Below are 16,206 nucleotides of genomic sequence, written 5' to 3' on the forward strand. Positions count from 1 at the left end.
AGACATACGATAAAGAGGTGAATGACTAATCATATATTTTCATCCTAAATTTCATATTAGCAAACCTGAAATCTTACCAAACTTTAAAATCGCCAAGTACTTATGATAACTTTTTCGAGAGTACATTTTAAGTAATTTGGACACCTAGAAAGAACTAGACATATACTTGGAGTGGGGGATTTATTAGATGTAGTCCAATAAGATACAATTTTCCTTCTAACCACCAATATAATCCTAATTCCTTTGCTAGGTGTGTCGTTAATGACTCTACAGTCGGTCCCGTTCAACACTGCACATGTCAAATCATGGACCTTGACCTCAATAAACATGACATTGTGTAATGTTTTTTTAAAGTTCCAATTGCACTACCCCAGGCTGTTCATATGTAATTATAGTTTCTAAAGGTGCTCTCTATGTGCCTAGTTAATGAGTAGAGACTGTCATTACGCTTGAATGAAACACAAAATTCCAACAATAATGTATAGGAAAACTAGGAAGGTAGGCGGTAATAATACCTTATGATAGTGCATGCATGACGCTAGATATAAATCTCCAAGTAGATTTTTTTTTTTTGATGACATGGGAACCCACAGCCGCTACCCTTCGGGTGCGCACAGGGTAAACCTAGCTCCTGTGCATTAGCTTGCAAACCACATAGTAGAGGTAACCCGCATAGGCAAGCCCGGTGCGACGAGCTCGACTCAGAAGGCAAATCTCCTGCTGTCGTAGGCAGGGGGTTTCGAACCTGAGACTTCCATTATGAAAGCCCCGTGCTCAACCAACTGAGCCACCCTTGCGGGTTAAATCTCCAAGTAGATTATGTACCAAATATCATCACAATACCATTTAACTTGAAATTCAATGCCTATAATCCACTGGGGATGCAACTGCAAATCAGACAACAGTAGATAGGCCACATATGTGTGCATCCAAGACAAGATCTAAACTCAGAGAGATATCACCTACAGCATTAAAGCAGCAGAATACAGAAAGAAAAATCTTCCTCTGATTGTTCAATCAACAGTACCAGGAATATTCCAGTTAATTGTTTGCTGTACAGGAATCCCGCTCGGAAAGGGGAAAGGAAAAAAAACGAAAAAGGTTTCATCCCGCTTCAGTTCCAGGCTTACTCTTTTCTATCTTCTATGGGACAGCATAAATATACAAGTTTGGTGCCATTAATGTCTTCATGAAGGATCAGCTATACACTGAATAACTGGAAGCCAACCTCCAAAAGCAAATGAATCATTAGTCTGTGGCTCATGTTAGTTATCAAGTCCAATCAGGAACACGTATTTGGACAAGCTGCTATAATTTCAAGAGATGCTATTAGTGACAGAGGGTCAACATATTCTCACTGGAAGTGTCTCATCTTGGAACCACTAGATCCAAAGAGCAAGTGAAAGCAATCATGTTGATCAATCTGACAATAGATAATGAAGTTCTGCCAAGATGCCACTCCATTTCCTAGTTTCTCCTCTTAAGAAATCCTTACTGCACAAAATTACTTCCTCCAAACGTGCAAAGACAAAGCAGATTTACACAGAAAACCAGTAAACAATGAAACTTTGGAGCTTTCCATGACTATTATGTCCGATATACATATCATGCTCCACCTGTGCGACCTGCCAAGGGAGGGCATGGATTGAGATCTACTGAAGAAATCGATTTCACGTGATCCCTCAAAAGTTGCTGTGACACCCTATTGGCCAAGGCTGATTGCGCATTGGAAAGTTCTCCTGTGGCAGGCCTCCCAAACTGCTTTCCCAGAGCATCATATTCAATGGATGCCAATTCTTGGAAAGCATGAGATCCTGATGGCGTCCCTCGTAAAACATCAGGATCCCAGTAAGAAGGGCCATTTGTATAGGGACTATTTGGAGCTGTTCTAGCCTCTTGCAAGTAAACTGACTGATTAATGTAACGAAATGGGATAGCACCATTCCCTCCAGATATTGGTGTTGATGAGCCAGACGTGTTGAGAGGGCTGGATATAGGCGAGGGAGACATCCTCCCATTTAGGTTTTGAGGCGACCTTGGATGTAAAAGAGGACTACCTATTGGGGAGACAGGGCAAGATATGTTCCTCGGAATGTGGATATCACTGAACAAAAAAAAAGGTCAGTTATCGTAAGCACGATACTATTGTCATGCAGTTTTCTTTTACTCCAAGTATGTTGAGATGAGAAAATTACAAATTTAATGGGAACTTCTTTCCTATTTAGAATTTTCTCAAGAATGAATCAGACGGCAATTTTGAAGTTTAAGTAATCAAGAGAAAAAGGACCTGCAGCGAAAATTAGATTTTGACGCTCTGGATGAGTGGATAGCAAGCCTTTCTGATTCTGGCGTAGGACAATTTCTTGCAGATCCCATGCCCTAAAACAAAGTTGTAAAGAACACAGCAGTGAATATCAACCCAAGAGCACAAAATTCCAAAATAAAGAAACTGAGCCAGGTCAACCTATTATTTTAATGTCATCAATATGTTACAGATTAATTCTGCAAATTGAGAAGTTCACTTGGAATTACAATTTGCATACCTTCACACCTCAAGGATTTGTTGTACGTCTTTAACAGGGTTTCAGTCTTTATTCCTAAAACCAATCTAATATGGGACCAATAATTATCACCTGTTTTAAGGAGGACATGCCCCCTTTTGCAATGTGCTGGAACTAAGAGATCAAATCTAACGATAAGCAAATTGGCATGAAGATGCATCTTCATTTCGCACATTCAGCACCAGGATGCTCAGTCTCAATTGCTTGATATCTATAATCACAGCTCAAACCATAATTTGTTTTTATTATTAAAAAAAGAGCTGAAAACATGTTAAATATAGCCATATTCTGCCATTTCTCCGATGGTCTCTTCTTTTCCGAGGTTGGGCGTGGTGTTCACATTTTGCTGATATTCCAGCACTACTTATTCTCTTTTGCGTGAAGAAGCTACGGACATCTCATCTCATTGATCTAACTTGAGGTTGAATTGTGCAAAAGCATTAGCAGCATGCAATTAAACTCAAGGGAAGGCAAGGACAAAAGAGATGCCATTTACCCTGAGACATCCTTATGTTATGCACATTCAGTGGCTTCATTATCCTTCTTCGTTTTTATTCTAGTAAAGTGGCCTTGGAAGCTAATTTGGAAGGTCAAAGTCCCTAATAAGGTATCCTGTTTAACATGGCTAGTGGTCAGAAGAGCTTGCTTAACTCATGAAGCTTTACAAAGAAGAGGTACAGAGATTTGCTCGAGGTGTTTTATGTGGGATTAAGAAGCAGAGGTCAATGGTCATTTGTTTTTGCATTGCAAAACAGCTGTAAATCTGTGGAACATGTTCTTGTGTATACTTGGGGTGAGTTGGGTAATGCCCAAGACCACTTTTGGATTGTTGAGCAGCTGGAAAGGAATTGCAAGAAGAGGGGCTAAGGAAGACTGGTGGAAAGAGTATCCCAGCATGCATTTGGTGGACTTTATGGAAAGAAAGAAATGCAAGATGTTTTGATGGGACAAGCAACAACAATCAGAAGATCAAGATGAAATGTCTCAGTCTACTTTACTTTTGGTGTAAACAAGATATGGTGGGGGAAGTAGAAACTTTAGTTCATTTCATAGGACAACTGTAAAGTTTTATTTTTTTGGAAGATAACATCTGCCCACTGTGGGTTGTAAGATCCCACCTCATCACTTTTGAATGATGAGTTTTGTGTGAATATAAAGTTACCTTTACCTCAAAAAAAAAAAAAAAAAAGTAAGTGGGAAAAGAGGCAAAGCAAACAGAGCTGGAGAGGGATTAAGTTTTTCATTAGAGCGGGAGAGCGATTAAGTTTTTCATTTTTGAAGCTTCCTCCACCATCAAAATGAACTTTAGTTTGTTAGTCTCTGAAAAAGAAAAATCCTTTCTAAGACAGTTCAGAGCACCAGCCCAAATGGTCAACAAGTTAAAACTTCCTCTCCTGATTCACTATCCTGCCTAAAAGATAATTAAACTACTTGGTGATGCCCAAGAAATGGAAACATTGTAGTGTCCCTAAACACCTTGTCTCTTTATTAACCTGACTTCTAAAAATAAGCCAAAACGAACTCTAGAACATATTAATTTGGCCCAGAGCAAGAAAAGCATGCAAGAGTGCAATCCTAAGCCTTTTTGATCGGTAAGATATAAATTAAATTCACAAAACATGGAGCACTACGAAAGTGCTGTGAACTGTACGAACAAATAATCCTAAATCTTGATAATATCGACGTCCCAGTCAAATCATCTACCAGTCCAGAGTAAGCAACCTTATTTCAAGAATCTAGGTAGCTTCCTTGCAACTGTCTGAATTAGTTAATTACTCTGTAATTTCATGCAACTGTCCAAAATTACTCTTACTGTAATATGCTAAGGTACCTTATTGGTACGTCATTATTAATAAAATTACCTCACCATTATTATAAATAAAAAATTTAAAAACTTTTACTGTATGATTACAGGATCGACTACTAGATGAATGTCAACATTCATACGCATATGAATCTAACTCAACAGAAGACTTACGAGAATATGTCGGCAGAACTCAGTGACAAAAGCCTGACTACTGAAAATGCGTAACCAATCAGTTTATTTTGCTCAACCAATTGCTAATACTAATAATTGTTTATGGTTTTAGAACAAAAGAAGAGAAATCATTAAAAGCATTTACACAAGCATCATTAGGAGCAAGTATGTCATGTTTCATGACGGAAGTTTCCCAAATGTCTTAATAAAAGCAAAAAGATCAAGATAAACAGATAATGTACCAGAGGTTTTATCCCATTTGCAGCAGCACATGGAAGATCGAAAGATGCAGAAAATATATTTGGCTTTTCCAGAGGAGCAGCATCTTTTACAAAAGGATGCTCCAATAGCTCAGCAGCAGTAGGACGATTTCGCGGCTCACGCTGCAAACACTTCCTCACAAAATCTTTTCCCTCCTCTGAAAGGTCTTCCGGTATTGCTGGGAGTTCTTTACTATTCCCAATCTTAAACATGGCAGCAACCTTTGGGCCATATGACATCAAACACCACATAATACAGGTCAAGGGAATGAACTGGTATTGTAAAACTTGATAGTCCAAAATTTACCAAGGCAAAAAGTCCCACCTTCCAACAAAGTTCAGGAAAAAAAGAAAAGTAAAGAGATGCTCCTATTAAGCTTCTCCAGGCCAAAATTGCTTACCCCTTCATATTGGCTCCAAGGAGGCTTTGACGTAGCCATTTCTAAGACGGTGCATCCAAGACTCCATACATCAACAGCAAGGTTGCAGCCACTAGTGTGCTTTATTACCTGAGCCAATTATGAAGAGATGATTTTACATGTTACAGTATAAGTATTGACAATGGAGGTGCACAGCACACAAATCGTCAAAATGCCTAAAGCATATTCTAACCTCAGGTGCCATCCAGTAAGGGCTTCCTTTGAATGATAATGGGCAGGATTGCCCAGTGATCTGCAAATTTGTAATTGAACAATTAAAGACCCAGCTCCATGAATGCAGCTCAACTTTGATGGCAAAGCTTATATGGTTTTCCAGGTACCAAATGCAAATCTTAATGGATCAAATCCTACTTAATCCTTCCAAAAATAAGGAATGAAGTGTAATGCCACAAAGCATAAAACTAGAACATTTTTTATCCATTCCGACAGTGCTAGTCTAATTAGAAGATTAGATGCCACATGATATTTCCAATTATTTACGACCTTCATAGCAATTGGCATCATCTTACTAAATAATGCAGTTAAAAGCCTATGCTTAAACTTACGTGCTTGGCCATTCCGAAGTCTGCCAACTTTATGCGCCCATTTGGATCAACGAGAATATTTGCCCCTTTAATATCTCTGCAAAAGTGCAGATGTTGTCAGGTTATCAGTGCATACAGGTCAAGGAAAGGGTGATATCACAAAAATAATCCAACTAAAGAAATTGGTGTACCTATGCACAGTGTTTTTAGCATGTAAAAACGCAAGCCCCGATAAAATTTGCTGAGTGTAACTACGGATTGCTGTTTCTCCAAATGGACCATAGTCTTGTAAAAGCTTATAAATGGACCCACCAGATACATATTCCAAGTAGATATATAGTTTATCAGTAACCTGATTGAGGAAAACAAGTCAGAAGAAGAGCAAGCTAAAAGATTATTGGAACTTATGAACGGAAACACGTATATAACTCGAATGAAAAGCCCTATAGTTTTTACCTTCTACTCCTTAATCTAATGACTAAGCTTTGGAGTTAGCTATTACAAAAATAGAATAAGAAACCAATACTCTGGAACAATTTGAAGTCTGTTAACCTTACTAACAGTGTTGGCACTGTGACATGTCCAACAACAACAACATACCCAGTGTATTCTCACAATTGGGGTCCGGGGAGGGTAGGATGTACCCAGACCTTACCCCTACCTTTGTGGGGTAGGGAGGCTGTTTCCGATAGACCCTCGGCTCGAGAGAAAAAAAGGATTTGAAGCATGATATCAAGAAGAATATGGCAACAAAGTAGCAAGATAAAAGCAAAAGAAGAAACAGATAGTAGTACACCTCAAAGAAAAGAATCTACGCGATTACTAACTAATACTACGAATAAGGAGAATCACGGTGACATGTTCCTCACCAGAAATTAAAATATAAAGCTAATAGTGTTGGCACTATGACATGTTCCTCACCAGAAATTAAAATAAAAACTCTAATTGGAACATCTAGAAATCAATTAACTTTTGAAAACTGACCATCTCTGAGCCATAATACTGGACAATATTTGGATGTCTTAATCGGCTCAACAATGCAATCTCCTGCAAATTACATGAATAGGAGACCATAGTCAAATATGAGCACATCAGGAATACAAAACTCCAGGCTGTCCAAGAAAATAAGACCTAGCAGACTGCTACTTATATGGTAAACCTACCTGTGCCAACTGCTTTGCACTTTCTTTCGACTTTGCATCATCTGAAAATAGGGTCACCTCCTTCATTGCACACATTTCTCCACTATCACTGTAAGCACACACATGGCTAAGCATTAATTTTCCCCCTTTTTTCTGGGATAAGATGGCCAAGCATTAAACTAGGACATCAGCAATCAATCTTTGACAAGGCAATATGTAAAGATTGAGTTTCTTGTTCACTTGAAAAGGCCCCACACAATGAAATAGGAAACAAAAGAAAATCAAGTGCTGACCGTATTAATATACCTATTAAAACCAACATAAACATGCCCAAATGTGCCTCTACCAAGCAACTTCCCCTTTTTCCAGCGAGAGCCAGGGCTAGAAAGATTCTCTGCTCTACCAGGGCTTCGTGGCACTGAGGGAGATGTTGCAACTGAATTGGAATGAGAAAAGGGTGAAGAGTTAGAAATTGTTAAGGGAGGACGAGGCAAAGGATGACTTTCTGGTTTTGCATCATCAGGCCAACTATTCTGCAGTTCAGATGCTCCACCTCCAGCCCTAGGATGAATAGGTGTGACAGCGCCACTGTGAATTCTTGAGCTAGGTCCAGGACTTGTCATCCTGGGACTAGGAATTGGAGAGTACTCTGGGCTCCCTCTACTAGGCTGCCAAAACAATTGTCCTACCATATCTCCTCCCATGGAATTATGCCCAGAATTCTGACCAGACCCTGGGCTTGAACAATGGCCAGATCCAAGTAAAGGAAGATCCGGGTAAGTCTTCCCTGCCCAAAAAGTAGAACTACTAACTTGCTCGCAGGCAGCAGCTCTCATTGGACTTCTAGAAGGACTTGATATAGAACTATCAGGAGCACTGCAGAGGGCACCATAAGAAGGGATTTGTATACTGGGCAAGTGGCTATTTAAGGGTCGTCTCTTAGGAGATTGAGAAGAGACACGTCCACTTGGAGAAAGATTAACTGGTCCAGTTGCCTCTTTTGTGCTTATTTGTCCAACAGCAGATTGATCCTTAACAGCCAATCTTTGAAACCAAAAAAGAAAAATAAATTATGTCAACCAGGTTGGTATAGTTAGCAAAAGAAAGCGCAAACTAACAAGAGAAATGAATTGTTTCAAATAAGAAAAGAAATTAAATACTTTAGCAGTCAAAAGAATACATTTTTTAATACACTTCATTTAAGTGACCTTCAGCATTTGCTTACCTTGGAGGGCTACCCAAGGCAGTCCGGTTACCAGTTTCATAATCAAATGCTAGTGGACTACGTTGGCGTGAATCAGTAGGATCATCACTCTCAATAGAGCACTCACTTGAAATTGATGCAAAGACAAGCTCTCCATCGGCATCTGCAGGGTCCAGTCTGTGCCTGATGCATGCAGGCTTTGGGAGAGGCAGAAACAGGGATGGCCTTGTGCCCTTCTCTACTCTGGGTTTTGCTGATTGACTGATTCCAGAGTCTGTCCGGACTACACTTGCTGGTGGCAAACCTGGAAGTGGAAGTGGTTGGGCTGGAGCTCTTTCAGCAAAGCTTTGACATCTCGCGACATGCTTGGAAGGTGACGACGACCTTGACTGTGCTTGGGACTGAGAACCCTTCTCAGAAGCAATGTCACTGATGTGTCTTCGAGATCCTCCTGATTTACTCGGAGACTTAGCTTCAGCTGGACTCTTAAACTTGCGTTGCAATGCATCAATAAAACTCTCTTTGGTCGCTTTCTTCTTTGCTTCCTTCGAAGATGACTTTCCCCACCATGAAGGCATATTTTCCAGTGCTAAAAGATATACGAAACCAATAAACAATCCACTAAAACAAATTCTTTCAACAAGCTAGACTTACTATATGACAACACATATGCGAAGCAGAGGAGAGAGAAAGATGACATCATGAGAACTGGAGCAATAGTTGAAGTGATCTGTCACTATATGTAAGTTATGATCTCCTATTTTTTTTTCAATAGAAACTTCTGAAGATAATATTTTCTCAAAGATATTCCCAAACAGAGACTCCTAACAAGTTATTAGAAACCAAAGGAGCAGTTATAAATGATAGAATCAGTCAACTAGAGCCTAAGTTGCTTGGACCCAGGTGCGGGTGTCTGATACGGGTGTGGATCTAGAGGTTAATTTAAGATTTGGGGGTACGGATCCAATTACGGATACGGGTGCGGGGATTCGGCTACAACAATTTAAATAGCTAAAAATAGAGTTATAAAAATATGTTTAAATTATGAGACATTATGTGAAAAACATACAAGGTATTTCACGGAGAAAATATTGATCAAGAGGAGAATCCCAGAAGGAGATAAAATGAAAAGGACAGACATAGAAATTTCTATATACAAGGTGTTCCATTTTCTTCAATTTCACTTTTGTTTTGATTAATTTGTCCAGAGTTTCTCCGTTGATTTTGGTCAAAGTATCCAGAATCGGTTGACCATATCCGGTAAGGATCCCACACCCATGTCGTGTCGACACGGTGCGGCACCAAAAGTGAAGAGTCCGAGCAACTTAGATTAGAGCAGCCACCATTGTAATACAACCGTGAAAATCCAATTAAGTCACTTTCCTGACAAAGGATAACATGGAGAATCAAGTAGTGCCAAGTCATTAAGATTCTGGATTAGCATAGCTAAAACGAGACGACCACAACTTGTTTCACCTCCCTATTGTCTAGGTTAGATGATTGTTTCATCACAATTTAATGTTTAGAAGAGTTTGAATTGTAACACCTTAACTTTGCACCTTATCAGTGTATTTACTTTTTCCAGGTAACTTAGCACCTTTATTCTGTCAGCATAAAAAAATTCCTTTTACGGAAGGAAGTTTCTAAAATTCCATTAGAGTAAGTTGCGCGGACTCTTCACTTTCGTTGCCGCACCCGTGTCGGATTCTCCAAAAATGCACTACTTTTGGAGTATCCGACACGCACTATTTTTGAAGAGTCCGTGCAACACATTAGACATCTTTCTCTAAAGAAAAATCTATTAGAAACAAAATAGAAAGTGTATTTAAGATAGACCCCAATGAACCAGTTTAGTGAAACAACTTCCTTCCACCACCAATCTCGCAAACGAGGAATCAAGAATTTACTTCTTTCCCACAAGACCCCAAAATGCACTCATACATCTTTGGAGAAAAAGATTCAAAAATTAGACCACTCCACCTGCTTCTACTCCAATTTTTCTGATTTTTCCACTTTAAAGATCTACAATTGCCAGACTTTTTTTTTTAATAACTGTGGTGTTGGAGCCAACTTGCGCGCACCCCGATTATTCCACCGAGTACCTTCTACCAAAGTTGCTCGCACTATGGTGCTGGTATCCGATAAGGGTGCGGATCTAAAGGCCATGTTTTTATCATATAAATTTTAGGATTCGGGGCTACGTCCGAGTGCAGATACGCATGTTGGGATACAGCCAATAAATGTATATTATGACATATAAGGTATATATCTCGATTAATTAAAGCTATTGAACTAAACTAATAAAATTTAATTCTTTATAAACACCTAGATTTTATTCCTAAGATATCTCGTGTAATAACAAAAGATTCTCATACTTTATATAACTAGATATATACGACATAAACCCAAAAATCAAACTAAATACCCAATCAATCTATATTTCCTGGTCATAGCTATAGTCAAAGCAGTGAAGCACCCAAGGTAAGTTGACCTAATCCGGTGTGGATCACACATCCATGTCGTGCCGACACGGGTGCGGCTAGGAATTTGAAGATTCCAAGCAACATAATCTGTTACCTCCCACCAGCACAGGTACCAGGTAACCCTACTCACCAAGACTTAAGCACATGGGAAGAAATCACCTAGTTGTTTTTTTTTTTGGTGTCTGTTGGGATTTAAACATTGATCTCTATGGTCTGCACCCCCTTCATTGACCAATAGGTTACACCTTTGGGTGCCTACAGTCATCGGACTTGAGAACTTTCAACTCACCCACAACAAAAGGTTCATGAGATAAACTTGAGTAGACCTTTCCTACCCAATGATGATTGTAGCGCCCCCCCCCCCCTCCCCCCCTCTTCCCTCCCTATTGGAACTTATAAACGCTTTGATGCAATTATCGAGCGTAAGATTTTACCCCTAAAAAAATCCATTAGAGAATTTCCAAGATAATTTTGGATATCTATATTTCAACACTGAAAAATGTCAAGACTTGGAGCAGGGAGGACCAAGTCTTCTTGATATAACTAGTAGAGTACTCTTCCATGTTTCTGCTTTCTTTTCTTTTTCTTTGGTCTTTAGAAATGGCACCAAAAGTTTTAACTTTTTTTTTTAATAACAACGTCCTAACAGCTTGAGCACACCTCAACTAATCCTTCAAGTATCTATTACCTCCCACCAGCACATATACCGCCTAACTCTGTCCACATTGGCCTATGAACATATGTCTCTTAATTCTTCCAGCCAACGCGTACGCGGCGACAAAAATATTAAATATTTTCATTTTCACTCTTCTTTCCATCTTTCACTTGCCTCTATTTCCTTGCATGCCAAAAAAAAAAAAAAAAAAAAAAGGGAAGTGAAGTGATCCTACTGATCTCAAATCATTTCATTCATACTTCAATTTTCGATATTGAATCCTAAAAACACAACATTTCCGCACAGATCTAAAACACTACAAATACACCAGGTAATTACACCACAGATTAAAACATCACAACAACCAGAAATTTTACTAAAAGTAAAGCAATATTACCATAAAAACTCACCTTTAAACTGCTTAATTATCACATCGCAAGCATAAAACAATCTCACTTCAGATTTAACCTATGAAATCAACTCACACAAAACCCTAGAAATGTCACTCTCTCTCTCTCTCTATCTCTGAGATTTTAACAGAGAGACAGAGAGAGATATGAAGTAAGTTGAGTTTGATAAATAAAGGTTAGAAGAGATCGCGTAAAAATGGGAGTGGGGAAGCTAAGTATGAAGATAGGGGAGTTACACAGTTGTTGTCTGAGAGCCTCTTTCATGTGCTTATGCCCAGTAAACACTTTATAAGTTCAAAAAAAAATATTATTCTTTTAGATAAACTAAGTTAAATGGGTTTAATTATTTTTTTGAGCTTATTTTAAGCACAAAATGACTTTAAGCTGGTCAGTCAAACACTCAAAAAAACTGAAAACAGCTTATAAGTAACTTATAAGCCAATCCAAACGGGCTCTGAATGGTGAAATGAATTTAGTACCTTCTTTTCGGTTTGATTTTTATATGACCAATTTTTACTAGAAATGACGTTGTAAGAAATACTATTAGTAGGCTTTTGACGATGAATACCAAATATTTGGAATTTTGAAGTTGAAGTTAGCCCTACCTCTGGAGATAGAGAGGTTGTTTGTAATAGATTCTCTGTTACATCCGGCATCTTCGCATATTCGAAAAATTTGAAGTAACTTGACTTGAAATGAATAAGGCCATATTTGGACCCTACTTGGTATGAATGCGTTGGTGTGGAATTGCGAAAGGAGGCCAAGGGCAAAATTGGAATTTTGGAAACTTGCCTCATGAATTACGAAATGTAGCCTGTTGGACTCAAAAAAAAAAAATGAGGCCCAAAGGGAAGGCCCAACCGGCCAACATGGCCAAGTCCATGGATTCATTAATTTCCATGTGACAATTACAAAATGGATTATATTATATAAGTCATACTTATCCTATAGAAGGTTCAAGAAAACAAAAGAAATTGAGAGGAAAAGAAGAAGAAGAGGGTTTCGGGTAAGGGAGAAAGAAAGGAAAGAAAGAAAAGAAAAAATTCTAGTCCTTCAATCTTGAACAACAAAAATTGAAATTGTTGTGTAATACTACTAAGTGCAAGATTCTCTACAAGGTGGTATAATTACTTTGGCAAGAAAATAGCTTGGGTGACAAGTGAAGGAGTTGAGAAAAGGTAAGAATTCTACCATTTTTATATCATGAAATATATGTTGTAGTGTGTGGGAATGAATGAAAAGCATGAAAATTTTGTGTGTTGGATGAAGTGCATGTGGCCGTGGGTGTGCATATGTTGCATGTATATGATGAGTTGATTTTTTGTTGAAATCTAGTCATTGTTATGGTAGAAATTGTATTAGAAATGAAAGTCGAACGAATTGGTGTAAGTTGGAAATTTTAGTGTGTGGCCGTGTGGTGCTATGTCTAGGAGGGAAGGTGAATTAAATTTCACTAGTATGTTAATTGTGATATTGTGAAACGAATGGAAGAATAATGGCTCTTGTTATTATGCAAAAATGGTTGTTAAAGGAAATTATGCAACTTAATTATGGTTTGTGTAAATGTAGAAATGAAAGTATTAAGAGGCAAATTATGGTTGTCATTGATGTAGTTGAAAGATAGACACATATCATGAACATGTTGCTAAAAGATTGGAAGTTGTGGGTGAAATATGCCCTTAGTAGGAAACTTGTATATTGTGTATACTTTATGAATATTCGGTGAAAACGATATGATATGCCTCCGAAGTATGTTGTAATGACCTTGATAAGTGACGAATATGAAAATGGTAAGATTAGTTTGGAAATGTAAGGTCAGAATGAAAGATGTTACGCTATGTCGGAAAGATGGCTAGTTACGCCATATTGTGTGTTGTGTGATGCTTGTTGTTGTTGTGAATGTTGTTGTTGGGTTGCTGTGTTGATACTTTAAGCCGAGCTAAGTCTCGGGGATGTTATGTTTATAGGGGAGGTGCTGCCGAAATTTCGGTAGGCAAATCCTAAATCAAAATTGGGACTTCAAGCCTTATGAATAGTAACTGGTAAATGTGACCATTTGTAGGTTTTTGACGAAACGGGATTTGAGCCTTGGCGATCGTAAAAGGCAAGAAAGGTATGTAAAGCTGTCCCTTTTCCTTCCTTTGGCATGTCTTAGTTGTGCTAGGTCTTGATTTGAGCCTCCGGGATCATTCCGTTCATAGGAATCCGAGTTAGATTTTTGGCACTATTCATTCAGTAGAATTGAGCCTTAAAGAGCACACTTGTTGGAAAAAGGGTTAAACCTCCATAACTTGCATAAATGTAACCCGATCGCCCCGAAACTTTCACGGATGACTTCACTAGACCTAATGCACGAAATTTTTGTGCGTCACCCCGACTTGACCCGAGGTGGGCCAATAAGGCCCGAGACCTCTCGTATTGCTCCATTTGACCTAGTTCTGTACGGTTGTTAGTCTTTCATGCTGAATTGGATTCATTGAAACTTTGTTGTGGGTTGCTAATGATTTCAACCAGGAATTATTATTTAAACTTACTAATTGTCGGTCTCAAGCTAAAGGGAATATGAATTAGACTTCACAACCACTCCAAAGGGGGTGCGATATTTTATTATTTAGACTGTTCAAAACCACTCCGAAGGGGGTGCGATATTTTATTATCTAGCCTTTTCCAAAACCACTCCGAAGGGGGTGCGATGGCCTCAGTTCATGTCTGAGCGAGCTATGGCCTCAGCTTATGTCCGAGTGAGCGATGGCCTCAGCTGATCACTGAGTGAGCTATGGCCTCGGCTTATGCCTGAGCGAGCTATGGCCTCAGCTTATGTCTGAGTATGCTAATTTCAAAAAAAAAAAAAACCACTCCGAAAGGGGTGCGAGTTTTTGCCACTGCTTTTCATCTACGATCTATTTTAATTTATATATTATATTATATTATTATTATGCCGGAAGCGGCTGCCCGATGGGGCTATTATATTATTATTACGCCGGAAGCGGCTGCCCGATGGGGCTACTATAGTATATTATTGAGCCGGAAGCGGCACGTACGTTACGTCGTATTATTTTCTTGAAAGAAAGTGTTAGACTACATTGCTTATTTGAATATGTTGGATGGATTGTGTTAATTACTTAAGGACTGTTGAGACCTTGCGTACACGTTTCTGCTTCTATCAGCGAAGACTGCAGATATTGGGCTGGTTACGACCACTTCTTCCCTAAACTATGTGCTAGTTATGATTTATTATCGATTTACATACTCAGTACATATCTCGTACTGACCCCCTTTTTACGGGGGCTGCGTTTCATGCCACGCAGGTCCAGGGACGCGACCCGGCGATCCAGCTATTTAGGGGGAGACAGCTTTGGGAAGTCAGACAGCTCCACTAGTTCCGGAGGCTGTTCTTATTTCGGTATAATTTTGTATATATGTCTTGTAAGTCATACTCTTTAGGAGTCTGCGAACAGCGTGGGTGTCATGAGTACTGTTTGGTTTTGTCGGTCGTCATTTTGTCGTACAGAATTGGTGTAAGGTTTTTTTGCTCGCCTGGCCCTATGTCAGGCGCATGTATGTATGCATGTGTGTAACACGCCTTGAGACGTTCTGAATAACGTGTTGACTTTGGTATCGCGTTTACAACTTTCAAAAAAAAAAAAAAAACGCCATATTGTGGATTAAGTGACGTAAGTTGGGACATCGGGCAGGGTAAGCTCGATCGCTTGTCATGGCCCTAGTTCGGGTCGTGACATTCTCGTCTCAAGTAAAACATATCAAAACAGTTTTAAAAAAGAAAATACGGTTATGTCGAATAGGATAGCAATACATAGCATTCAAGAAAGGAAAAGTAACAACATCGAAATAATGTGATAACCGAACTACAAGAAACAACATGTAGTAACAGAAATCGAGAAACCAGAAATTATGAGAGCAATGTTATACTACTGTTAAGAAAGGAGAAACAAAAACGACAAATACGGTGCACTAAAATGTTTATTTGTATTTGATGTTCATATTAAATCAAATAGTAAAAAGGAGAAGCCCGGTGCACTAAGCTTCCGCTATGTGCGGGGTCCGGGGAAGGGCCGCACCACAAAGGTCTGTTGTATGCAGCCTTATCCTGCATTTCTACAAGATGTTGTTTCCACGGCTTGAACCTGTGATATTTTTAAAAAAATCATATATTAAAATGAAGATTATGTATTGAAATACATGTTTTATATAGAAATTAAGTCGGGATGAATTTTTATTCAAAAAGGAAGAATATGGTATCTAATAATTTGTCAATTCTTATAAGAGTATATAGTATTATAGTTCATGTTAGGTATTTGGTGTGAATGGGAAATGAAAGTTCTATTTCGTTTCCTTTTTCGAAAAGACAATTTTTGCAGGCATGTCTTTTCAGAAAAGACACACTTATTTCCTTAACAGACACCTGTTGTCGGCTATAAATATCTAGCCATCCCTTCAGATTTTTATGAAAATTTTGATTATCTTCCGCCTTCTTTCTGCACTTCAAATATATTATGTGTGATTTGCTACCGTCTTTTGTATTCGCCGT

General features: G+C 38.8%; 1 protein-coding gene and 1 long non-coding RNA gene across 2 annotated transcripts; one reads left to right on the forward strand and one right to left on the reverse strand.

Annotated features, from left to right (window-relative positions):
• Positions 1-984: 984 nt before the first annotated feature.
• Positions 985-11,926, reverse strand: LOC132639347 (mitogen-activated protein kinase kinase kinase YODA-like). Its single transcript, XM_060355801.1, has 12 exons — positions 11,658-11,926; positions 8,131-8,698; positions 7,212-7,949; positions 6,927-7,014; positions 6,748-6,810; positions 5,955-6,115; positions 5,785-5,860; positions 5,412-5,471; positions 5,201-5,308; positions 4,782-5,021; positions 2,288-2,379; positions 985-2,104 (listed from the first exon to the last, which is right to left on the reverse strand). The coding sequence occupies exons 2-12, from the start codon at positions 8,685-8,687 to the stop codon at positions 1,606-1,608; spliced, it is 2,682 nt and encodes an 893-aa protein (XP_060211784.1). The 5' UTR covers positions 8,688-8,698; positions 11,658-11,926; the 3' UTR covers positions 985-1,605.
• Positions 11,927-12,646: 720 nt separating this feature from the next.
• Positions 12,647-15,175, forward strand: LOC132607054 (uncharacterized). Its single transcript, XR_009570158.1, has 3 exons — positions 12,647-12,835; positions 13,720-13,770; positions 14,966-15,175. It is a non-coding gene; the product is annotated as an uncharacterized LOC132607054 (long non-coding RNA).
• The last annotated feature ends 1,031 nt before the right edge of the window (positions 15,176-16,206 follow it).

Source organism: Lycium barbarum, chromosome 1 (assembly GCF_019175385.1).
Source record: "Lycium barbarum isolate Lr01 chromosome 1, ASM1917538v2, whole genome shotgun sequence".
Lineage (NCBI taxonomy): Eukaryota > Viridiplantae > Streptophyta > Magnoliopsida > Solanales > Solanaceae > Lycium > Lycium barbarum.

Excerpts from the sequence above, each read along its gene's own strand:
- LOC132639347 (XM_060355801.1), bottom strand. The coding sequence starts at position 8,687 with ATGCCTTCATGGTGGGGAAAGTCATCTTCGAAGGAAGCAAAGAAGAAA. Across the intron at positions 7,950-8,130 it reads GCCTTGGGTAGCCCTCCAAG|ATTGGCTGTTAAGGATCAAT; the intron begins GTAAGCAAATGC and ends TTGGTTTCAAAG. Across the intron at positions 6,116-6,747 it reads AGTATTATGGCTCAGAGATG|GTTACTGATAAACTATATAT; the intron begins GTCAGTTTTCAA and ends TTCCTCAATCAG.